Below are 24630 nucleotides of genomic sequence, written 5' to 3' on the forward strand. Positions count from 1 at the left end.
GCTGCTATCCAGGATGAACGAGCTCTGATGTCCCTGGCACCAGGGACACATGGCTGAAGTCTCTTCCACATTGTCAGCAAATACAAGGCTTGTCTTCCCAGGACACAGCACACCTGGAGTGAGGTGAGGCACGTGAGGCATCTCCGTGCTGTGCTCCAGCATTACCCGGGTTCCTGTGCAGTGTGAACCCTCTGCTAATGGCCAAAACATGAGGGGCTGTGGCAGGATCGCTCCCTCATGTTCCTCCCTTCCTGACTCAATGAACGCGTTCCAGCCCTTCCCTTCAGGAATGGTCGCTGCATCTACCCCTGCAAGCCACTTATAGTTGCGTGCTGTGTTCCTTTCCGGAATTCAGATAGATCTTTGTACATGGTAGCCTCACACCCACATCAACTGCTGATTAAATTTTCGATGTTTCCATTTCAAAGTCTATATATCTGTGAGTCGTGTTGAAGCCAGTGGCTTTTCCAGACACTAGGAGGTGGCTTGACTTGAGGCCCATTTCAGCCGAGAAATGAAACTCTTCAGGTTTCTGCTGGGACAGCGCTCCCCGCGCTGCCCGCCGCGTTGCTTCCCGCCCCGCCAGCCCGTGCCCGCCCGCTCCTCGCCCCTCCGCAGCGCACCGACTCGCCGCCGGTCGGGGGATGCGCACCTCGCCCGCCCCCGGGGGCCAGGGCAACGAGGTGCCAGACCTGACCTTTGCTGATGGCGAGCTCCTCCCCAGGGACCCTGGCTTCTTTCCCTAGGACGAGGAAGAGGCTATGACACTGGCCCCACTCGAGGGCCCCCCCGAATCAGACATGGACAGCCCCATGGAGAGCACCCAGAGCCTGGAGGGGTCAGTCGCCGAGGAGAAGGACGGAGGGCTCGGGGGCCTGTTCCTGCCAGAGGACAAGTCCCTGGGCCACGCTCCGTCCATGACCACGTCAGACCTCTCCACACACTCCACCACCTCGCTCATCAGCAATGAGGAGCAGTTTGAAGACTATGGGGAGGGGGACGACGTGGACTGTGCCCCCAGCAGCCCCTGCCCCGATGACGAGACCAGGACCAGCGTCTACTCGGACCTGGGATCTTCAGTGTCTTCCAGCGCGGGGCAGACTCCTAGGAAAATGCGCCACACCTACAACAGCGAATTGCTGGATGTTTACTGCTCTCAGTGTTGCAAGAAAATCAACCTGCTGAATGACCTGGAAGCCCGACTGAAAAACCTGAAGGCCAACAGCCCTAACAGGAAGATCTCTAGCACAGCCTTCGGACGGCAGCTCATGCATAGCAGCAACTTCAGTAGCAGTGATGGCAGCACTGAGGACCTGTTCCGGGACAGCATTGACTCCTGTGACAATGACATCACGGAGAAGGTGAGCTTCCTGGAAAAAAAGGTGACCGAACTGGAGAATGACAGCCTAACCAATGGGGACCTGAAAAGCAAGCTGAAGCAGGAGAACACGCAGCTGGTGCACAGGGTGCATGAGCTGGAGGAGATGGTGAAGGATCAGGAGACCATGGCCGAGCAGGCCCTGGAGGAAGAGGCACGGCGGCACCGTGAGGCCTACAGCAAGCTGGAGAGGGAGAAGAGCACGGAGATCGAGCTGCTCAACACCAGGGTGCAGCAGCTAGAGGAGGAAAATGCTGAGCTCAGAACAACAGTGACCCGGCTCAAGGCACAGACGGAGAAGCTGGACGAGGAGCGGCAGCGCATGTCCGACCGGCTGGAGGACACGAGCCTGCGGCTCAAGGATGAGACTGACCTGTACAAGCGCATGATGGACAAGCTGCGGCAGAACCGCCTAGAGTTTCAAAAGGAACGGGAGGCGACGCAGGAGCTCATCGAGGACTTGCGGAAGGAGCTGGAGCACCTGCAGATGTACAAGCTGGACTGCGAGCGACCGGGCAGGGGTCGCAGCTCGTCCTCCGGCCTGGGCGAGTTCAGCGCCAGGGCCCGCGAGGTGGAGCTGGAGCATGAGGTCAAGCGGCTCAAGCAGGAGAATCATAAGCTGCGGGATCAGAATGATGACTTGAATGGACAGATCTTGAGCCTCAGCCTCTATGAAGCAAAGAACCTCTTTGCCACCCAGACCAAAGCCCAGTCTCTGGCTGCAGAAATAGACACAGCCTCTCGTGATGAACTCATGGAAGCCCTGAAGGAGCAGGAGGAGATCAACTTCCGGCTGAGGCAGTACATGGACAAGATAATCCTCGCCATCCTGGACCACAACCCCTCCATCCTTGAGATCAAACACTGAGACAAGGGCTGGCTGCAGAGCAGCCTTGGGGACTCAGACCCCCGGACCCTGGGACCAAGGGGCAGACCCTGCTTGGGGATGCAGCCCAAGCCAGGCCACGCATGCAATTGAGTGTGCGCGCGTGCGCGCGCACACACACACACACACTGTAAATGTATCTCCGGCCACCACGTCATGTGTACTGGTGTGTATGTGGGGGAAGCCGTGCACACAGCAAGGGGTGAGCTTGGGGCTGTGGGTGTGGGTGACATCTGTGCCCTTCCTGTCCCTTCATTCTGTGGCCTGTCTGCAGGGGCAGATAGTCCTGGATGTGGGAGGGATAAGGTCTGCGATTGGGAGTTACTTTAACAACAAGAACTGGAAGATGGCGTATCAGAATCTGGACAAAAATGATTCTACCTCTGGGGAGGAGGATTAAAACATGCTCTAGTGAGAAAAAAAATTTTTTCTTGGTGTTAGTTGTGATCTCTCCCTTTTCATTCATAATTTTATGAATTTGGGCTTTCTCTCTTTTCTTTTGGATTAGTTTGGCTGATGGTTTATCAATCTTATTGATTCTTTCAAAAAACCACCTTCCAGTTTCATTGATGAATTCTACTGTATCTCTAGTTTCTATCTCATTGATTTTTGCTCTAACCTTGATTATTTCCCTTCTTTTGTTTTGAGTTGCATTAATTTTTTCTTGATTCTCCAGTTAAGATGTAGAAACAGCTGGCGTATTCTGGATTTTTCAGGTTTTTTTTTTTTTTTTGAGGGAGGCTTGGATGGCTATGTATTTCCCCCTTAGGACCGCCTTTGCTGTATCCCATAGGTTTTGCACCGAAGTGTCTTCATTCTCATTGGTTTTGCATGAATTGTTTAAGTTCTTTGATTTCCTGGTTGATCCAAACATTCTTAAGTGAGGTGGTCTTCAGCTTCCAGGTGTTTTAATTCCTTCCATACTTTTCCTTGTGGTTGAGTTCCAGTTTCAAAGCAATGTGATCTGAGAATATGCAGGGAATAATCTCAATCTTTTGGTATCAGTTGAGACCTGATTTGTGACCCAGTATGTGGTCTATTCTGAAGAAGGTTCCATGTGCACTCGAGAAGAATGAATATTCTGTTGTTTTAGGGTGGAATGTTCTGTATATATCTATGAGGTCCATCTGGTCCAATGTGTCATTCAATGCTCTTCTTTCTTTATTGATTTTCTGCTTGGATGATCTATTACTGAGAGTGGCATGTTAAGATCTCCTACTGTTAATGTATTCATATCAGTATGGGTCATTATCTTGATTAACAGTTTTCTTATATAATTGGCTGCTCCAGTATTGGGGTCATAACTATTTACAATGGTTAGATCATCTTGGTGGATAGTCCCTTTAAGAATGATGTAGTGTCCTTCTGTATCTCTGACTACAGTCTTTGGTTTAAAATGTAATTTATCTGATATGAGAATCACTACCCCAGCCTTCTTTTGATGTCCATTGCCATGAAAGACGCTTCTCCATCCCTTTACTTTCAGTCTGGGTGTATCCTTAGGTACAAAATGGGTCTCTTGTACACAACATATGGATGGGTTCTGTCATTTTATCCAATCTGCAGCTCTGTATCATTTTATGGGCACATTTTGGCCATTCACGTTGAGAGTGATTATTGAGAGATACGTTTTTTATTGACATCATGTTACCTGTGAAGATATTGTTTCTATAGATTGTCTCCATATATTTCTGTTTAATGATATTCTTAGGTTTTTTCCTCTTTTATAGGACCCCCCCCTTAATATTTCCTGCAGTGTCGGCTTGCTGGTTGCATACTCTTTTAAATCTTCCCGGTCTTGGAAGCTCTTTATCTCTCCATCCATTTTGAATGTCCGTCTTGCTGGATAAAGTATTCTTGGCTCCATGTTCTTCTCATTTAGTGCCCTGAATACATATTGTCATCCCTTCCTGGCTTGCCAAGTTTCTGTGGACAGGTCTGACATTATTCTGATGGACCTTCCTCTGTACATAAGGAATTTCTTTGCCCCAGCTGCTTTCAAGAGCTCCTGTATACAATTATGATTCATCATTTTCACTACCAGGTGTCTCGAGGTTTTCTGGATTCTATGATCTTGGTGGTAATCCTTTCTGCCTCTAGTACATATTCATGAGATTGGGAAATTTTTCATGGAGAATTTGTTCAACTACATCTTCTAGTCTTCTTTCTTTCTCCTCCCCCTCAGGTATTCCATTAATTCTGACGATGGAACTTTTCATGGCATCATTTATTTCCCTAATTCTGTTTTCGTGGCTTCCGAGCTGTTTGTTCCAGGCTTCTTCATGATCCCTTTTCTCTAACTGTTTGTCCTCCAGATCACTAATTCTATCTTCTGCCTCAGTTACCCCAGATTTTAGAGAATTTAGATTAGATTGGAACTCATTGAGAACATTGTGAACATCATCCCTGGTGTCTTTCACTTCTGCCCTAATCAATTCCATTTTGTCATCAAAGCCTTTTTCCAACCGAACTATTGCTTGGATAATTGTTAGCATGAATTCCCTTTCTGATACACTGTCTATGTCCATATCCAATAGCTCTGATGCAGAAGGCCCAGTCTCTGGATTTTTCTTGTGTTGGGCATTCCTCCTCCTAGTCATTTTGGTGAGAGATGGCTGAACAGATGTGTAGCTGAATGTATTGACCGTGGTGCAGGCAAAGTGCACCCTGGAATGCTTCTGAGCCATCAAGAGTCTCCACCAAAAAGAAAGAAAAAAGAAAAAGAGAGAGAGAGAGGAAAGAAAGAAGAAAGATAAAATAAAGGAGAAGGCCTAGCCCAAATGGGCCCCAAGGTAAGATTTATGGAGTAAAACATAAACAGACAAACAAAAAGACCAACAAAAGTAGATGGCAAGAGAAAAAAAAATTAAAAAAAAAAGAACCTCATCAAAAAGAACCCCAAGTATAAGATTTATATACTACCAGGACAAAAACAAATACATAGAAACACTGACAGAAGAAAAAGATGGGAGAGTGGTTATAAATTCTCAGTGTGGGCGAGGAAGGTCATTTTGATTCTTCCTGGTTGTATCTTGATATCTTTGTTAAAGGACTTAAATTTTCTAAGATAAAGGGGGATTAAAACTGGCTTACCTATAGGGTAGCATAGATTGTGGAAAGGGAATTACCTTGAAGCTCATCTCTATATAAGTATTTTTAAGACTAATGAGTAAAATAAAATAAAATAAAAATTAAAAAATACAAAATCAAAAGAAAAACAAAGGTATATGTATCAAAAAGTTCAGGTTAAAAGGTTATTATGGAATTTGATGTACTGAACATCTCATTGTGATGGTAAATAGGTTAAAAAGTTATATACATATAAAAAAATGAAAAGAATCAGAATACTGGGAATGAATTAAAAAAATAAAAGTTGTATCTATGAAGTAGCAGTGGTTGTCCTCTTGTCTATTTTTGCGGGGGTGGCTTTCTGGGGGAGGGGCCTGCTGCGTGGGTTTTCAGTCAGTGATGTTCCTAGAGTTAGGTCCCCCTGCCCCCATCAAGGGGGTGGGCTCTGAGGAAACCAGTTTTTTCATGCTTTTTTTCTCTGTAGGTTTTTTTGTCTAAAAAAACCTATGTCTTCTCCCCCCTTGGTGGCTCTTGATGGTTTTTGGAGGTTTAGAGGAAAGCAAACTGCACCCAAACCTCCCTCAAAGAGAGAAGCCTCAGTCTTTTCCCCTCTGGGTGCTCTAGAGCACATAAATTCCCCCTCAGCTGCTGGCAGATCACGTTCCCAGTCATGGTCTCTAGGGTCAGAGGAGCTCCCCTTGTACCCAAAACGATGAGAAATACCAGCCACAGCTGTCTGGGCAGTTCCAGGCTGCCAGAGAGGTCTCAAGCAGGGATAGCGCACTGAGATTTTCACACTGGCCAGGCTGGGAGTGACCAGACTCTCCAGGGTCTGAGAGCACCAGCTGGCGCCAGCCCACACCTCTCTCAGCGGAGGGGGTAGGGGGTGACTTAGACTCTGGTCGCGTAGCATGAGTGTGGAGAGTGAAAAAGGTTGTGGTTCTGCTTGCTGGCTGGCGGGGCTCCCTCACCCTCATGGGCTGTGCCACCCAGACACCCTCAGGCTCCCAGTGGCTCCTGGACCAAGACCTGGTTTCTTTGCTGCACTCTGTCTGGCTCAGCGCCTGCAGTGGCATCTTAGGTTGGCGGGCTTAAGCCCCTGTCCCTATCCGCCTGATTCCCCCAATTTCCCCCTATGATCTTTGCTCTTTTTGAGTGCTTTCAACCAGACTCCAAGTCAATGCTGGTCCCCAGTCACTGGGCACTCTCGTATTGGGGTATTACTTTCCAATGGATGGCTTCTGGTGGCTCTCTCCCCCTTTTGTTTAACTTCTGATATCAGTCTGATTTTCCCACTCCACTTTACCTGCCCACTGGTGTCTTCTGTCCCTGTAGAGATCCAGATGTGTATAATTCTAATCTCAGGCTGATTTCATGGGCGATCAGAGTTCTTTGGTATGGTTATCAGCTCACTTTAGGGGACAGTTTGAAATGGTGGCACCTCCTACTTCTCTGCCATCTTGTCTCCCCTAAAATTGTCTAGTTGTATATTTTTAAAGAGCTAGTGTGAAGAGTAGTTTTTTTTTTTTTTACATTTTTAACCTTTTTTTTTTTACATTTATATTTTAGTTTTATTTACATTCAAGTTAGCTAACATACACTATATTGTTAATTAGGGGGTAGAATTTAGTGATTCATGAGATATATATAGCACCCAGTGTTCATGACATCAAGGTCCCTCCTTAATGCCCATCAGCCAATTACCCCATCTGCCAACCCACTTCCCCTCCAGCAACCCTCAGTATATACCCTACTTAGTTAAGGGTCTCTCACAGTTTGTCTTTCTCTCTGTTTTTAGCCTGTTTTATTTTTCTTTCCCTTCCCCTATAATCATCAGTTTTGTATATTAAATTCCACAAAGGAGCGAAATATTACAGTATTTGTCTAAGTGACTTTTTCACTTAGCATAATATCCTCCAATTCCATCCACACTATTGCAAGGGAAAATATTTTCATTTTTTGTTTGCTTGTTTTTGGTTTTTTTTTTTGTTGTTGTTGTTGGCTGAGTAATATTCCATTGAGTATGTATACCCAGTTTTCTCGATTCATTCTTCAGTGAGTGGATATCAAGGCTCTTTCCATAGTTTGGCTTTTGTGGACATTGCTGGAGTAACACTAGGGGCACGTGCCTCTTCTATTCACTATATTTATACCCTCTGTATAAATTCCTAGTACTCAACTGCTGGGTCATAGTGTAGTTCTATTTTTATCTTTCTGAGGAACCTCTGTACTATTCCCAGAGTGGCTGCACCAGTTTACATTCCCACCAGCAGTGTAAAAGGTTCCCCTTTCTCTGCATCCTTACTAACAGCTTCTTTCCTGAGCTCTTCATTTGAGCAATCTGATTGGTGTGGGGTGGTATCTCATGATGGTTTTGATCTGTGTTACTCTGATGAAGAGTGATGTTGAGGATTTTTTTCATGTGTCTGTAAGCCATTTATGTGTTCTTGGCAGATTTGTCTGTTCATTTCTTCTGGCAGTTTCTTGATTGGACTTTTTTGGGGGTTGATTATTGAGTTTGATGAGTTCTTCTTAGATTTTGGAGACTAGACCTTTATTTATAGGTCATTTGCAAATGTTTTCTTCTATTCTGTATTCTGCCTTTCAGTTTTGTTGATTGTTTCTTTTGCTGTGCAAAAGCATATTTTTCCTGATGAAGTCCCAGTGGTTCATGTTGGGTTTTGTTTCCCTTGCCTCCGGCAAGAAGTTGTATTGGCCAAGGTTAATGACGTTGTTGCTTGTGTTTTACTCTAGGATTTTGATGGATTCCTTCCTCACAGTTAGGTCTTTCATCCTTTTTGAGTTTGTTTTCGTGTATGGTGTAAGAGAGTGGTCCAGGTTCATGCTTCTGCCTGTGGCTGTCCAATTTTCACAACATCATTTGTTGAAGAGACTGTCTTTTTATTCCCCTATTGGATATTCATTCTCCTTTGTCAACGACTGGGAGACCATAGAGTTGAGGGTCCATTCCTGGGTCTTCCAGTATGCTCCATGGATATAGGTGTCTGTTTTTGTGTGAGTACCCTACTGTCCTGGTAACTACAGCTTTGAAGTACAGCTTGAAGTCTGGAATTGTGAAGACTCCCATTTTCATTCTCCTTGTCAACATTCTATCGGCCTCTTAGATTGTTTTTGGTTTTACACAAATTTTAGGATTGTTTGTTCCGGCTCTCTGAAAGATGTTGAGGATATTTTGATAGAGATTGCATTGAATGTGTAAATTTTTTTTTTATGTAACATAGATATTTTAATAACATTTGTTCTTTTAATCCATGAGCATGGAATCTTTTTCCATTCTTTGGTGTCTCCCTCAACTTCTCTCATAAGAGTTCAATAATTTTCAGAATACAGGTTTTTTACCTCTTTGGTCAGGGTCAATCCTGGGTATCATATGTTTTTTCATGAAATTGTAAATGTAATCAATTTCTTGATTTCTCTTTTTCTGGCTCATGGTTAGTGTACAGATATGCAACTGACTTCTGCAAGTTGGTTTTATATCCTGGGACTTGCTGAATTGCTTTATAGGTTTTTAGCAATTTTTGGGTGGAGTCGTTGGATTTTCTACATAGAATAGCTTGTCAACTTGCTAAGAGGAAGAAAATTGACTTCTTTGTTGCCACTTTGGGTGCATTTATTTATTTTTGTTCTCTGATTGCTTAGGGTAGGATTTCCAGTACTATGCTTCACAGTAGTGGTGAGAGTGGACATCCCTTTTGTGTTACTGACCATAGGGTTAAAAATTCTCACATTTAATTCTAATGAGGATGGTATTTGTGTGGTTTTTCATGATATTAAAGCATTTTCTGCTTTCCCTACATGGCAGGTTGTTTTATCAAAAAAAAGTACTGTATTTTGTCAAATGCTTTCTCTGTATCTGTTGAGGGGCCATATGGTTCTTATGTTGTATCACACTGGTTGATTTACAGCTGTGGAGCCACCCCTCCATCCCAGGAACAAATCCCCCTTGGCTGTGGTGAATAATCCTTTGAATGTACTTTTAGATCCTGTTAACGATTTTCTTTCTTTTTTTTTTTTTGAAATCATTTTAAGAATTTTAATCATAGCAAATGTGTTTTAACAGTCATAAAATCAACATTACCACATATACTAAGGACAAGACACCATTTTGGCAATCAAAAATACCATATATTAAAATTGGATTCATTGGAAAAAACTCAAGACTTGCTAAGACACCATCTACACCAGAGAAAGCAAGCAAGAATGTTTTTAAGACATTCAGATTTATAAACAGCAGCTTGATATCCCACTTCCAAAGTCAATTATTTGGCAACATTTGAACAATATTTTCTACACAGCCCAGCAGCTCATTTATCTGTAGGGCAATTTGGCCCTTTAAAACAAAAGCTTCTAAAATAATCTGCATAATTGTGAATGAAACATGTCAAGGACTTGAGTTAGCCTCTCAGCAGCATTAATCTAGCCACCTAATCCTGGAGTATTAGCTCACGAGAGGGCCAGGGAACCCAGCAGTTGGGCTGGAAGACCGGCGGGAACAGTGCAGAGCGGCTGCATGGCTTATGATGTGGGAGTCGGGACCCGCCCCAAGCTGCAAGCAACTTCCCCACTCGAAATTGTCCGTTGAGGCAAACAGGACCAGGTGGTAGAATAAAGAAAGTATAATGTATAAAGTATATATGTTATATTATAACATATATACATTAACATTAACATATAACATTATAAAGTATGATGACAACCACCAGGATTGACTATTTTCTTGGGGAACAGGTTTCCATCCATGTTCATCAGGGATATTGGTCTGAAATTCTCTTTTTTGGTGGGGTCAATGTCTGGTTTAGGGATCAAGATAATTCTGCCCTTCTAGAATGAGTTGGGAACTTTTCCTTCCATTTCTATTTTTTGGAACAGTTTCAGAAGGATAGGTATTAATTATTCTTTAAATATTTGCTAGAATTCCCCGGGGAAGCCATCAGGGCCAAGACTGGTTTGTGGGGATGTTTTTGATTCCATTTCTTTGCTGAGAGTGGGTCTGTTTTGGTTTTCTGTTTCTTCCTGTTTCAGTTTTGGTAGTTTATAGATTTCTAAAAAGGCATCGATTTCCTACAGATTGCCCAATTTCTTGGCATTTAATTGCACATAATATTTTCTTGTTTGTTCCATGTTGGTAGATAGCTCTCTTTTTTCATTCAGGATTTTATTTATTTGGGTCTTTCTCTTTTATTTTTGAGAAGTCTGCCTAGGGTTTCATCCATCTTATTCATTCTTTCAAAAAACCAGCTCTTAGTTTCATTGATCTGTTCTACTTTTTAAAAAATTTCTGTATCATTGATTTGCACTCTAATCTTTATTATTTCTCTTCACCTGCTGGGTTTAGGCTTTATTTGCTGTTCTTTCTTCAGATACTTTATGTTTAAAGTTAGGTTTTTATTTGAGAATACAATTTGTTTCTTAAGAAAGGCTTTTATTGTCATTACTTCCCACTTGGGACCTCCTTTGCTGCATCCCAGAGACTTGGAGTTGTCCTACATTCATTTTCATTTGCTTCCATGTATTTTTAAATTCTTGTTCAATATCCTGATTCTCCATTCATTCTACAGTAGGATTTTCTTTATCCTATACATAGTTATGGTCCTCCCACATTTTTTCTTGTAATTAACTTCAAGATTCATAGTACCGTGGTCTAAAAATATTCATGTTTTGATGTCAATATTTTGGTACTTGTGAGACCTAATTTCTCAGCTATTATGTGATCTCTTCTGGAGAATGTTCCATGTAACCTCCAAAAGTATGTTTTTTCTGATGTTTACAGAGGCAATGCTCTGTGTATCTCCGTGAAGTCCATCTGGTCCAGTGTCATTCAAAGCCCATGTTTCCTTTTTGATCTTCTGTGTAGATGATCTGTCCATTGCTGTGAGTGGGTTATTAAAGTACTCTTGTATTACTGTATTCTTATCAAGGAGTTTCTTTAATTTTGTAATTCATTGGTGTGCATATTTGGCCACTCCCAAGTTAGGGGCATACATGTTTACAATCATTAGATGTTTTCATTGGGTACATCCTTTTTATTATGTTATTGTGTCCTTCTTCAACATGTATGATAGCCTTCAGTTTAAAATCTATTGTGTCTAATATAGAAGGATGGAACCTCCAGCATCCCTTACATGTCCATTAGCATAATAAATGATTCTCCATGCCTTCAATTTCAATCTTGATGTGTTCTTGCCTCTGCAGTGAGTCTCTTGTCAGCAGGATATTGATGGTTCTTGTTTTTCTTTTAATCCATGTTTATACACTCTATCTTTTCATCGTGGCATTGAGTCCATTTGCACTCAGAGTGATATTGAAAGGTATGAATTCAGTGCCATTATATTACCAGTAAAGTTGCTGTTTTTGTAGATTATCTCTGTTCCTTTCTGGATTTTTTGTTACCTTTGGGCTCTCTTTACACTCAGAGGATCCCCAAAAATGTTTCTTTCAGGGTTGGTTTAGTGTTCACAATCCTTAAGTTTTATTTGCCACGGAAAACTCTTTATCTCTCCTTCTACTCTGAATGACAGTCTCCCTGGACTACGTATTCTTGGCTGCACAAATTACCCATTTTGCACATTGAATATATCATGCATTCATTTCTGGCCTTCCTGATGTCTGCGGACAGGTGTGCTGCCACCCTTGTGTATCTACCCTTAGTGGTTAAGTTTCTCTTGTCCTGAGCTGCTTTCAGGATTTTCTCTTTGTCACTGCACTTTGAAAACTTGACTCTGATATGTCAAGATGTTGACATATTTCTATTGATTCTGAGAGGAGTTCTCTGTACTTCCTGGGCTTGAGTACATGTTTCCTTCTAGGTGGGAAAGTCCTCAGCTCCAATTTATTGAAATAAACCTTTCCCCCTTCTGTCCCTCTTGTCATCTTCTGGCACCTCTATTATCTGGATATTATTTCACTTTATGGAAGTGCTGAGTTCTCAAAATCTCCCTTGGTAATCCAATAGTTTTCTTTCTCTCTTTTTTAGCTTCCTTATTTTCCATTATTTTATCTTCTATATCACTGACTTCCTCTTCTGCCTCATTCACAGTCCTTCCATAGTCTTCATTTGGGACTGAATCTCTGTAATAGCATTTTTAATTTGGGCCTGTCTAGATTTGTGTTCTTTTATTTCTACAGTGAAGGATTCTCTATTGTCTTCTATGCTTTTATTAGCCTGTCTAGTATCTTTTGATTCCTTGTTTTAAGTTCTAGTTCAGATATTTGAATTATATTCATAGTGATACAATCCCTGCTAGTGAGTACTACCTCCAGTTCTTTAATTTCAGGTGAATTTCTCCATCTCATTATTGTGTCCAGAAAAGACAAGAAGAAAGAAAAAATGAAATATAAAGAGATGAATAAAACTAAATAAAATTTAAAAGACTAAAAATTATTAAAAACATGAAAAATAAGAAAAAAACTGAAAAAATAAATAAGAGGCTAAAAAATAAAAATACAAAGAATGCTACCTAGTGTTTTCCCTTAAAGTTGAAGTTTTGAAGCCCTCTATGATCAGTAAACTTGACAGGAGTGTGGCATTTGTGATGGTCTTCTGGGGGAGGGGTCTGTCGCCTGATTCTCAGGTATGCCTCAGCTGGAGCAAATGCACCTCTCCTAAGCAGAGGCAGACCTCCAGGTAATCGACCCTGGATTCCAGTATGTGCCCCTGTATTACTCCCTGAAGGCTTACAGCACCAATGGGTGGGATGAATATGGCTTCACCCTGCTCTCTACCCAGAAGCTGACAATTTGCACCCCAGCTCTTCAGTGAGCTCTCACAGGAAAGCATTCCATCAGTCTTATCTCCTTGGTTTCTGTCAGAATTCTGTGCTCACCCAGCTAGTGACAAAGCGTTTTTATCTCAGGCATGTGACTGAATTCAAACTCCAATTTCTATGGGTTTCTGTGGCAAAGAGTCATGCTGTACCTCCTGGAAGTTAGAAGTCTTGCCATGCTTCTGCTTTTTTCTTTTCTTTTCTTTTCTTTTCTTTCTTTCTTTCTTTCTTTTTTTTTTTTTTTTTTTTTTTTTTGTGGACTCCTCCCAGGAATGTGGTTGCCCAACTATGCTGTGATTTGAAGTTTAGGACTACATAGAGCAAAAAGCCAGCACCTAGCCTCACGGTTTTCAGCCAGCTTTCCCCAAATGTTATCTGAGGACTCTGAAGCATTCAGGCCCCAACTGTTCTTGTGAGCCCCAGGATCCTCATGCTGCCACACCTGGGATTCTACCTTGCTTCACCACATTAACACCTTTAATCCAGGAATATCCCCCACAGTAGTAAACTTAAAAGTTTCAGTTGTGTACTTCTCTGCTGCTAAAACTTTGTGGTAACCTCCTTAGCCCAGGTTCCTCCTCTCTGCTCTATCTGCAGCTGTATCACCCACACAACTTATTCCCACCCATGCCACTCAAACTCTGAAGCTTCAGCATGCATCTCAGTAGGAGATGGGGGCAGCTCTTGAAGTGGATCAGGATCTAGTTCTGGGGCTAGTGCTGTAGCTTCATGAAGAGAAAGTATCCACACCATGATTGACTTTTTGTGTCCATCTAAATAAAGGAGACGTTTCCCATCACTCAATGTTGTCTGAGCCCATAAAGGAATCCCTGGGAGGTCTCTCCTGATGGCTGGTCATGGGCACAGGGATTTGAGTTTACTCATCACTCCCGGCCTACCACCGTTGGTGGAGACTTGCTGTTTGGCCCAAGCTGTTCCAGTCCATATAACCAGAGAGTTGCTGAGGTGAGGAGGAGAAGATGCAGACCACCCCTGACAGGGATAATGTCTTATCCAGGGGCAAAAACAGGTAAGCTTGGAGAGCTGTTCCTGAAGACACGTGTGTTTCCAAGCTGGGCCCTGGCTGCTCCCAGACCTTCCTTAGGGGCCTGTGGAGAGAGGGGTGTGTTGGTGTCACTCTGTACAGATGTGGCCTTGCATGCAGAATGGGGATGAGCAGACGGCAACCCTGAGCACTGTTTGTGTAGCTGTCAATCCATGAGTGGACTTGGGTAGGTGATCTCAGGCAGTGAAGTTACTTCCTTGACCGCAGTCTCCAATGGATTTGGAACCCCTGCAAACAGGCCTCCACATTTTAGTGTAGTCTAGCACCATGGTTACTTGGCTAGAGATATCCAATATTGAAAGGTGTTCTCCTGCTGTTTGCCTACTTCCCAGGACTCTGGCTCCCAAAAAACCCAGGGGAATGACTTTTTCACATGCTGCATATATTGGCTCAAACCTCATGGGCAAAGCCTCAGGGCATTTGGCAGGAGGTTCGATAAGGTAATACAGAACAGCTTATGCCAGGCCAAGCCACACTTCTGAGCCATCCCAGGGCAGCCTCGTCCTCTCCTCTGGAATTTCTGGTGAAGAGGGATATGTGGGGTTCCTGTCACTGGGATGGAGGGGGTTGCAAGATAATGGATACCCTGGTGATCCTTTTAAGTTTACAACAAAGTCATGGTGGGCAGGGTGGAAAGGATTCCTGAGGTGCATCTTACCTCTCTCAGAGCTCTCCAAGGCCCTGAAGCTGTGTCACATTTCTCTCCTTGGTGGAGCAGTGTGCATACTGGAGTTTGGTGTGTCTGGAATGTAGTGCCCTGGGTCTGAGGACCAGCAAAGGCAGCCATATAGGGCTCTGAGGCCTTTTGCCTTGTTGCTGGGCACTGTCTTTACAGAGCTCCGCACAGGAGATCGGGCAGAAGCTGAATGTTGAGTTCCTCTGCTCTACCTCCTTGAAGGACAAAAGGTGCCCCCAAATGCCAACAGAGTCCAGTGCTGGCTCAGGGTGAGTGCAGGAGCTGGGGACACCCATCCCGCAGCATCCCAGGGGAGCAGAAAGGGACCCATGTCCCAGAAGCCAGCCTAATACTGCCGTGGGCTTCCTCCTACAGTTCTGAACCCACATGAATCTGCATCAACATCTCCTTTTCAAACCTGCCCTCATTGCCCTGTCCCTACTTTGGCCAGATGTAGAGTCATTGTCCACATATTTGTAACAATACCAGAAAAGAGACTTTAAACTATGTCTCATGTCATTCATCTAGAATCCTTGTGCTCCCAGGTGTCCCCACTGACTTGACAGTCCTCCCCAAGTTCTGCAAGTCTTGCACATGATCATGGTGAGTTGGGAGACTTTTACCCAAAGGACATGTTGCCAATGGTACTATGTCCCTTGCTCTGCCTTTTGGTTTTGAGGAAACACATCCCTGGGGACCCTCCAGGGTCAGGATCAGGGACTTCATTGTGCTACACAACATTCCAGAAGGCCATTCATTTGTCACAACCACTGAGCCCTTCAATGATGCAGGACTTTGATGTGCTTCTCTTTTGTTGCTAAATCATAGTGCTACACTGAACATCCTACATGCCATAATATCCTGAGCTGTCTCACTTAAGAAAATGTCTCTGTGTTCTCCTCTCAAGAATGGAATCTGTTATCAGAAACCAAAGGATTGATGCCGTTCATGCGGGGAGTTGCTATCAATACTCAGTTCACGAAATGACCTGAGATACTATCAAGGTCAGACTTCACGGACTTCAGTTCTTTGTATGTCTACCAAGAAAGGTTTTTCTTTTTCCTTAAAGATTTGTTAATTGATTGATTTGTTGACTTATTTGAGAGAGGCAGGGGGAGAGTGGGGAGAAGCAGAGGGGGAGACAGTATCCTCAAGCCAACTCTGCCCTAAGTCCACAGCCCTACAAGGAGCTCCATCTCAAGAAATTGAGATGATGAGCTGAGCCAAAACCATGACTCCTAGGATTAAGCCAAGGAGCCACCCAGTCACCTGATTGTTTTTATGACTGTGGGACCTCTTGTCCCACCTCTTGCCATAAGACACTGGCATCTTGGGGTTTCAATCTGTGCTTCAAGCCCTAACCCTCCTGCTGGCTACAGAACTGACTCATGTCTCCTCTGTTTCACATCAGGCGAAATAGGATCACTGATGAGGAGGAGTGAGACCTGTGTGCTATGGACAAGCCTGGCCAACCTGCTAAAGAAGCAAACACAACATCTGGTGCCTAATTTCCTAGGAAGAGACCTCAGCTATGCCTACATGTTCCTGGGCACATAACGAGCCATTGCCACTACCCAGGAGGTGTTGGACTTCCTGTTTGCAAGGTGAGCACCCTGTCCCTAATGGCCCAGTTGGGCTTGGCCACCACTTGCTGTGAGTCATGGAAATGTCCCCAAACTTCCTGAGCCTCAGTTTGCTCTTCTGACTGGGCCAGAGTTATGTTAGGGACTCACGAAGTCTTGAAAGGAAAGTGCACCTGGGTACCTCGGCCTGTGCAAAGGTGTGCTAGAGAGCCTGTGGTTGTCCTCCTTTATTATTGTCCTGATTGCCATGATGAAGCCTCTGCCTCATCCCTCACTATCTCTATGATCTTGAGTTGGGCTGTTTTGCCATTTGAAAGACCGATCCGAGACTCCATTTGGGGTCTGTGTCTGGGGATCCCCAGGGTTCAGAGGTGTTCGAAGGCCCACTCAGATACCTGTGACGGGCTGGTTGGGGCCCTTTCATTCAGCAAGTATTCGGGAAGCCCCACTAGGTGCAGGTGCTTCTCTAGGACTTGACTGAGAATGCTGTGCAGAGCAGACGGCAGCCCTAGTCTCCAGAGTAGTCAGGAGTCACTGTGATATTGGGCACAATGAGAGGTAGCATCTATAGGACATTTCATGTGATGCCCCCTGGCCTCCTCTAGATATGGGTGCATTTCCTCCAGCTGTGATGAAGCGGACATAGGCCAGGAGCAGTGAAACATGAGTGATCTTCAGCTGATGCAGGAGGGCCTTCCCTCTCCACCAGAGCAGCAAGGGTGTCGGGGACTGCCTCCGGCCGGGAAAGTCCCCGCCATTACAAGATGGCACTTAGCTCACTGCCAGCAAAATACGCTGCAAGTAAACAACGAACGTTCTGGTGAAGCCCGCCTAAAGGAGGACATAGTCATTGGCTGTTTCAAATTTAATCAGCATAGTAACAGGACTCTCATTGGCTCTCCCCATTGCTTTGCCCCTTATTGGTCACCCTGCTGCATATAAGCTAGGGAAGTTGACGAAATAAAAGGGATGAAGCATTAACACCATACCAGGCTGATTGTCGTTCTTGCGGGCCAAGGGCGACACAAGGGGACTATGAGTTGGAGGGATTCTTGGATCCTCATCACACACATCTGTGATTCCTCCTTAAGTGTGAAGGTCTGAGAGTTTCTTCTGGAGAAAGGAAGGGGCCCAGGGGAGCTGTGGGTGTGGGTACTGTGGGAGGGCATGGGGAAGAGAGGACAGCTTTAGTCCCTAAGAGAGTCATTCCCCATCATTGCACCTCCCCACACACCTGTGTCTTTATCCCAATCCTGGGACCTAGAAGAGAGTCTGTGGAACCAGCACACTCAGCAATATGTTGGAACCTGGTCACTGGGTGCTCAGAGGGTGCTCAGGAGACCCAGTGAGAGGATAGACACCAGATATTCCAAACCCTGTGGGAGATTAGTGTCAGTGGAAGGAGACCCACTCATGGCATCTAGTGAATAAGGAAGCACATGGGCACAGGAGGTAACTTTTGAAGCATTGGGAAGGTCCTGGGAAGGCCTGGCTAGAGACAGAATCCTTTTGCTCCCTCCTTGGTTGGATCTTCAGAAAGCAGTGGTGTGTGCAATCAGGGTAATTAAGAGGCCAGACGCCACCCCTCCATGGGCACATTTAGTTTAGTTCATGTGGCAAGTGCACAAGGAGACCGACTGAGGAGTGTGTCCAGATCTGCCATGAAGGACAGAAATGGTCCCACCATTCATCAAGATCTCCCACTCATTGAGGCTCTTGCCAGCCTGTTTGTAACCAGGCCTGTCTCAGGCAGGATTGCCAGATCACATGTGGACAAGGAATAGGACTGGACTCTGATGGAAGCTGGATGCCCAATGACCCAGGTTCCCACAGGGTTCCCTAGGATATTCATTTGGGAGGGTTCCCTATCCCCTGATTCCTCTTCCTAACTGTCTATCCCCAGGGCATCTCCTCCTCCATCTTGGACACATGGCTAGAAAAATACTCTGAACATTTTTACAGCCCCCAGAATTTCCCAGCCTCAATATGCTGCTGGCATACATGGGGCTCTGTATGCCAGGCTCAGACCAGGAGCACCGTGCCCAGCTTCTGCTCACACAGTTGCAGCACCTTGAGCCCACTGAGCCAGAAGCTGTGGGTGAGAAGGACTGGTGGTGACTGATGTGGGCCTGAGGAGGGTACAGGGTGGGCCACACCAAGCAAGCCTCCATAGAGTGTAGTCGGGCAGAGAGCAGTAAATAGTCTCAGATCCCAGCCCCGGTGGTCTTCAGTCATGGAGACTTCACAGGGATTGTTTCTTGGATGCAGGCAACATTGAGTGGTGGGGAAAGTTTCCTTTAAGTGTGAAGGTGGGGTAAGTAACTAAATAAAGTTTCTTTATTTAGAAGGGACATGGGAATTCAATCATGCTGATGATACTTTTTCTTCATGGAGATACAGCACCATGTCTGGAGCAACATCCTACATCAGGAACTCGCCCCAACTCACACTCTGGCATCTGCTTTATCTTTGGAGACAAAGGTGGCCCTAACCCTCCCTGGTGCTGGTGCTCTCACGTTAAGAAGAATGGTGACTCCATTTGCCCTATTGGGACAAGTGTGGGTGGTAGTCAGGGCTCTAATTCACTCTTCTGAGGTGGAAGAGCCACCAGCTCTTTTTCCTGACCTGGAGGTCAAGCAGAGTCTAGCCCCTGCTATTGAGGTCAACAAGGGCTTGAGCCAGCACCTGTCTAAGTGGAACCACCACCCTCAGCCCCCAAGCAGCAGTTCTTTCTGACTGGAACCCTAAGGATGGTTTCTCCTCCTCTGTCATTGCTCTCTGTAATTCTTGTGTTTTGGATACACTTGTAATGGCTTAATGGATTTTGTTCATTAAATAAAGTAGAATTTGAGTTTACATAAAATTTTACTCTGATCCTTTTCAGCGGTATTTGGAGGTGCCATTAAGCACTTTAAGAGTGTTTCACAACCTTTTACTTGAGGAATATTTCCATCACAGGGAAACCTGGGCTATGTATCACTCACTGCTCATTGCCTCACCCGAGTCCTGGCAACCACTGCTTTTCTCTCTGTCTTTGGTACTTTTCTTCATCTGGGATTTTCATGTGCCTGGTATCCCACATTATGGCCTTCTCTGTCTGGCTACAGAACGTAGGAAAGATACAAAAATCTTTTTTTTCAATTTTTTATTAAAAAAAGCATTTTATTACACCGAATGTTTCTGAAACAGCAATCATCATGGGAAGCCCCAAAATGAACTACTTTCGTTACCTGGAATTGTGTTCCTTTTCATAAGGACACCTTGAAAAGCAGAAACCGGGGAGATGTCTGGGTCCATGAGACACCTTTAAATCATTTCATTTTCCTGCATAGGCCACATTTAAACTATTTTAGTGGGCACATTATAAAAATGTTAACATTACATCTTAAATCTTCCCATTTTTTACTAACAAGTCAGGATATAAAGTAGATAGTTCTTTAGGTTTAGGCCGACTATATCTATGTGGTAAAATAATGATTTAAATATGAATAAATGAAGACACATTCCTTCTTCCATGGAATAATCACCCATAATGGATGGTGTCCAGTTTCCATGCTTTTCCCTCTGGATTTCGTGTGTGCTTGCTTTCACGCATGTGTGTCTGCAAAGACTGGGTGGGGGTGTGGCAGGGAGAGTTTAGGGTTGAGCTCTTGTTCTACCTGATGTCCCTACAGTGGATAGGCACGGTCGCTGCTGTCCCCTTGGACATTCTCAGTGACAGCACTCAAAGCACCATCTGTTGAACAACTGAGCCATTTCCAATTGTTTGACTCACATCATTAAAATAATAAGTACATCTGTGTCACAAATCTCTGTTCTTTATGTCTGATTCCTATAAGCACCATTTCTGGAACACACGTTAACCACATTTTTGGAGGACATGCTGCAGGCTCCTCCATCTGCACTCTCTTAATCCAGTGGCAGCCTTCCTTGGGAAAGGAGGAATCTGGAGTCTATAGATGAGACCTGAAACCATAAGGAGAAACCAGAAGTGAGCCATTGGTAGTGGGAGTGACCATAGAGCAGGGAAGAGCTTTCCCACACCCCCCTCATGTGTCATCCCCCACAAGCATCCCTGCCCCATATCCTGGAATACATCACCCAGGCCCTGTCTGGTGATATGCTTCAGCCACTCCAGCCCCTTGTGCTCTAACTCAGATTCTAACCTGAGCAACCACGGCCTGCTCCTGGCCAGCAGGGAAGTGCAGACCAGGCCACTCCCATCAGGTTGCTCCTTGTATTTCCTGGCTGGATGACATCCTCTGAGGGAAGAGCCTCTAAGGACAGCGCAGGTCAGTGAGTTACAGACTTGTGTTCATCCAGATGTAGTTTTATTGGCAATGGCAAAAGCCACTTGAACCTGTGTGAACAAGAGAGGCCCTTAAAAGCACACGGGCTGCTCATGGACTGCAGGATGGAGAGAGCATTTACAAAGGGTTTTGACACAGCCCTCAGGCTCCTCTAGCCATGGCCCCATACCCCTGCCTGCCCCAACCTTGGTATCCCTCAAATTCAGCTTGTGTGAGAGAGGAAGCTGTGCTTCCAGCTCAAGACACCATGTGAGAAGAAGGGGGAGATCCCTCTCTTGCCACATTGTTGCATAAGGGGCGTCCACATAATCTGAAGCTTCTGCAGAAACCATGGTAGTAACCCCTGTCTTCTCTGCCACAAGATGGAGCTCACCAGGCACAGAAGGTACATCTTAGAGAAAGGACATCTGGGGCTCTCCCTGCAGGAAGAGAGAGAAACACGAGTGAATGGGGACTCAGTGAGAAAAGAGAGCTCTGAGAACTAGGGGAAGGGCTGCCATGGGCTGGACTGCCCTATTGGTCAGGGGCACAGGCTCTCTGTAGGTTTGTATGGAGTGGTCAGTCTTCATCCTACCAAAAGTCCATCAAAAACCAATTTACCTCCAGAAAATACTTTCAACTCTGACCGTCAAAAGGTTCTGGTATCCTGGCAAGCAAGGAAGCCCAAGATGCTATGTACCAATGATTATATGATAGGGTGAGATAGGAGACAGTCGTGATGGAAGTGGGGGCTGCTCATTTGCCTGCTTTGGAGGGAAAGATCCCCATCACAAGGCACCCCAGCATTTGTTCCAAAAACAGATGACAATTTAGGAAGCTCCAGACTGACAGTCTCCACACTGAGTATTGTCCATGTCCAGGACGCAAGCTTTGGGTGAGATCCTTACCCAGGGCTAGCCTGGGTCTGATGGATGAGGACCAGTGTTGTGGGATCCCAGCTGAGGGACAGATCGCCCATACTGGAGGGGATGAAGGCTTTCTGGAAAGACAACTGAGTCAGAGGGAGTCAGGCTTCCCAGGCAGAAGGGACAGAGTAAGGTAGAGGCCCAGAGCCCATGGCAGCAGTGGGCTCACAGTGGGTAATCTAAGCAGGTAGAGCTAGGGATGACTGTGTGTCCTTTGAGAACATGAATCATGTCAGTCAATCTCTGTAACAATTCCATGAGGAAGGTAGAAATGCTGTCTCTGTTTGATGAATAAGGAAACCAAGGCGTTATGAAACTGCCCCTCTCCATACTCCACATTGAGGCAGAGGCAGGGTTTGAACACAGGCCTTGCCTACCCTTGTTGGCCCCACCTGACAGGAAGGCTGCATTCCAGATGCTTCAGAAGGGACTTCTCGACTCTGAGTTTACATGAACCTTTGTGCCTGGTACCCAGGGAGAAACCTCATCCTGCCCAGACAAAGGCTGGATGGAACTGGGAGAGTCCTCAGTGCCAAGATCTGCCATTGTCATAAAACAGACCCAGGCCAAGCTCCAGAGTGGTACCACTGTCCCCTGAGTTCAGTGAGGTCTCTAGGCCTGGGGGTTTGCATGTGGAGCTTTGCACAACTCTGAATTCCATGTTAGGACCGTGTGAATGGAGCACAGAGTCCAGTGGCAGAGAGACAGCAGTTCCAGCCCCTACTCAGACTCTTTGAAGTTGGGTGACCCCAGGCAGGGCTCTGAAGCTACAGACTCCATCCCTAAATTAGAGATAGTGATGGGTACAGCTAAGCAGGATGTAGAAAGAATGACTCCTATAGTTCCTACCTGGTGCCTGGGAGCACGTGGGGAGCCCACAGGAAAGGCAGTTGCGTTGGTGACAGATTTACCCATGTATCAGTTCTTCCACTTGTTGATTCTGGTGTCATCCTTAAGAAACAGATGCTAAACCTAAGGTCAAGAATATTTTTTTAAAGATTTTATTTATTTATTGAGAGAGAGAGAGAGACAGTGAGAGAGAGCATGAGCAAGGAGAAGGTCAGAGAGAGAAGCAGACTCCCCATGCAGCTGGGAGCCCAATGCGGGACTCGATCCCGGGACTCCGGGATCATGACCTGAGCCGAAGGCAGTCGTCCAACCAACTGATCCACCCAGGCGTCCCTGGTCAAGAATATTTCTTCTCAGGTGTTCTTCTCTGAGGTTTATAGTTTTAGCTCTTAAATTTAGGTCTGTGACCCATTTGGGGTTCATTTTGTGTCTCATGTCAGGGGAGGGTCCACCTTCATTCAGTCATTTATAATTGTATGTATCTGCATGTGCAAGAAGGGACACCGTTTAGTCACTCCAGTACCTTAGGTTGTCACTTGCAGTGAATTGTCAGTAGATCCCAAAGAATCTTTACAGTAAATAATCCTTGAAGAAGTTGTCTAAGATTGTGAGGGAAGTCCTAAAGGAGGCTAACTTCTACCTTCTGCAGAGGTGGAGCCATGTCTTCCATAAGAGCACACACGCCCTCTGGTGGCCACAGGAGAATTGCAGGAGTACCGCAGGGCTCCCTGACCTGTCTGCAAAGAAGCCACATTCAACATCTTCAAGGATCCCAGAGAGATCAAAAACAATTCTGTAAAATTCAGTGTTTTGTGGGATGTCTTCTAGGAAATCTATGAAAAAATAGGCTTCTTCCCAAGCGTACTTTTTTGAAAAAAGATTTTATTTATTTATTTGACAGAAATCACAAGTAGACTGAGAGGCAGGCAGAGAGAGAGAGAGGGAAGCAGGCTCCCTGCTGAGCAGAGATCCGGGACTCAATCCCAGGACCCTGAGATCATGACCTGAGTCGAAGGCGCTGGCTTACCCCACTGAGCCACCCAGGTGCCCCCCAAGCATACTTTTTTAAGAAGTATTTTCTGAGCAGCTGAGTCAGGCCCTGGGTCAAAGGACAGGAAGTAGGGAGAATGGTGGATGACTCTCAAGAGGCACAGCTTGTAGGGTGGGAAACTGTGGGGGAATAACTGGTCTAAGCCACAGATCTGTATATCCAGTTGAAAGAAAACAGTAAATAGAAACAAGCGAGATTTATGGATTCCTTTGCTTACATTAACCACAAAACATTTTAGACAATTTGTAAACAATATCTCAGCATACCTGTATTCTTTTTTCCAAGTTAGAGGACATCAACCTATATTCCAGTTAGTTTTTTACTTAATAGGAGAACATGATATGATATATGGAACCCAGAATGATTCTACAAAAATCTTCATAGAACTAATAGATGGATTATTCAAGCTTAAGGACACAGATTCAATATATGAAAATGAGTTTTATGTCTCTACATGAATAACAAGTTATCACTGAGAGAAGGAAAAGAATGTTTAATTGATAATCACTTAAAAAATAAAATATTTATCAAGTATTTTCATCAATAAGGGAAAGACCTGTATATTGAAAACCATAAATTAAAGAATTTGAAGAAGATAGAATGAAGTCTTTAGACATCCCATACTAATGGATCCCAAGAATATATGTAATTCAAAAGTACACACTGCAAAAAGCAATCTAAACATTCAGTTCAAACCCCATCAGCATTTAATGGCATTTCCAGAAATAAGAACAGCAATCATACAAAGTGAATAATACCATGGAAGGCCTTGAATAGCCAGAGCCATCTGGAGAAAGAACAAAACTGGAGGTGTCATGCTCTCTGAATTCAATGTGTATTACAATGCTGTAGAAATCAAAATGGTATAGTATTGATATACAGACAGACACACAGATGAATGGAACGTAGTACAAATCCCAGGAAGAAACTGACACATAGGTCGTCAATTCATTTCCAACAACAGCTCCAAGAATATAAAATAGGGAAGCAGCTGTCTCCACAATAAGTGGCTTTGGAAACACTGGGCAACCTCAAGTAAAGCAATGCAACCGAATGTCTATCCAACCCCCTTC

The 24630-nt window shown here is 44.7% G+C and overlaps 1 protein-coding gene across 1 annotated transcript; it reads left to right on the plus strand.

Moving 5' to 3' along the window:
- The first annotated feature begins 566 nt into the window (after positions 1-566).
- On the plus strand, positions 567-2688 carry LOC116573392 (rab11 family-interacting protein 4-like). The gene has a single exon (XM_032313475.1). It carries the CDS (start codon positions 762-764, stop codon positions 2244-2246), a length of 1485 nt encoding a protein of 494 aa, XP_032169366.1. The 5' UTR covers positions 567-761; the 3' UTR covers positions 2247-2688.
- The last annotated feature ends 21942 nt before the right edge of the window (positions 2689-24630 follow it).

The sequence above is a fragment of the Mustela erminea genome, chromosome 14 (genome assembly GCF_009829155.1).
Source record: "Mustela erminea isolate mMusErm1 chromosome 14, mMusErm1.Pri, whole genome shotgun sequence".
NCBI lineage: Eukaryota > Metazoa > Chordata > Mammalia > Carnivora > Mustelidae > Mustela > Mustela erminea.

Bases quoted from the DNA above. Each gene is read 5' to 3' on its own strand.
- LOC116573392 (XM_032313475.1), top strand. From the start codon at position 762: ATGACACTGGCCCCACTCGAGGGCCCCCCCGAATCAGACATGGACAGC.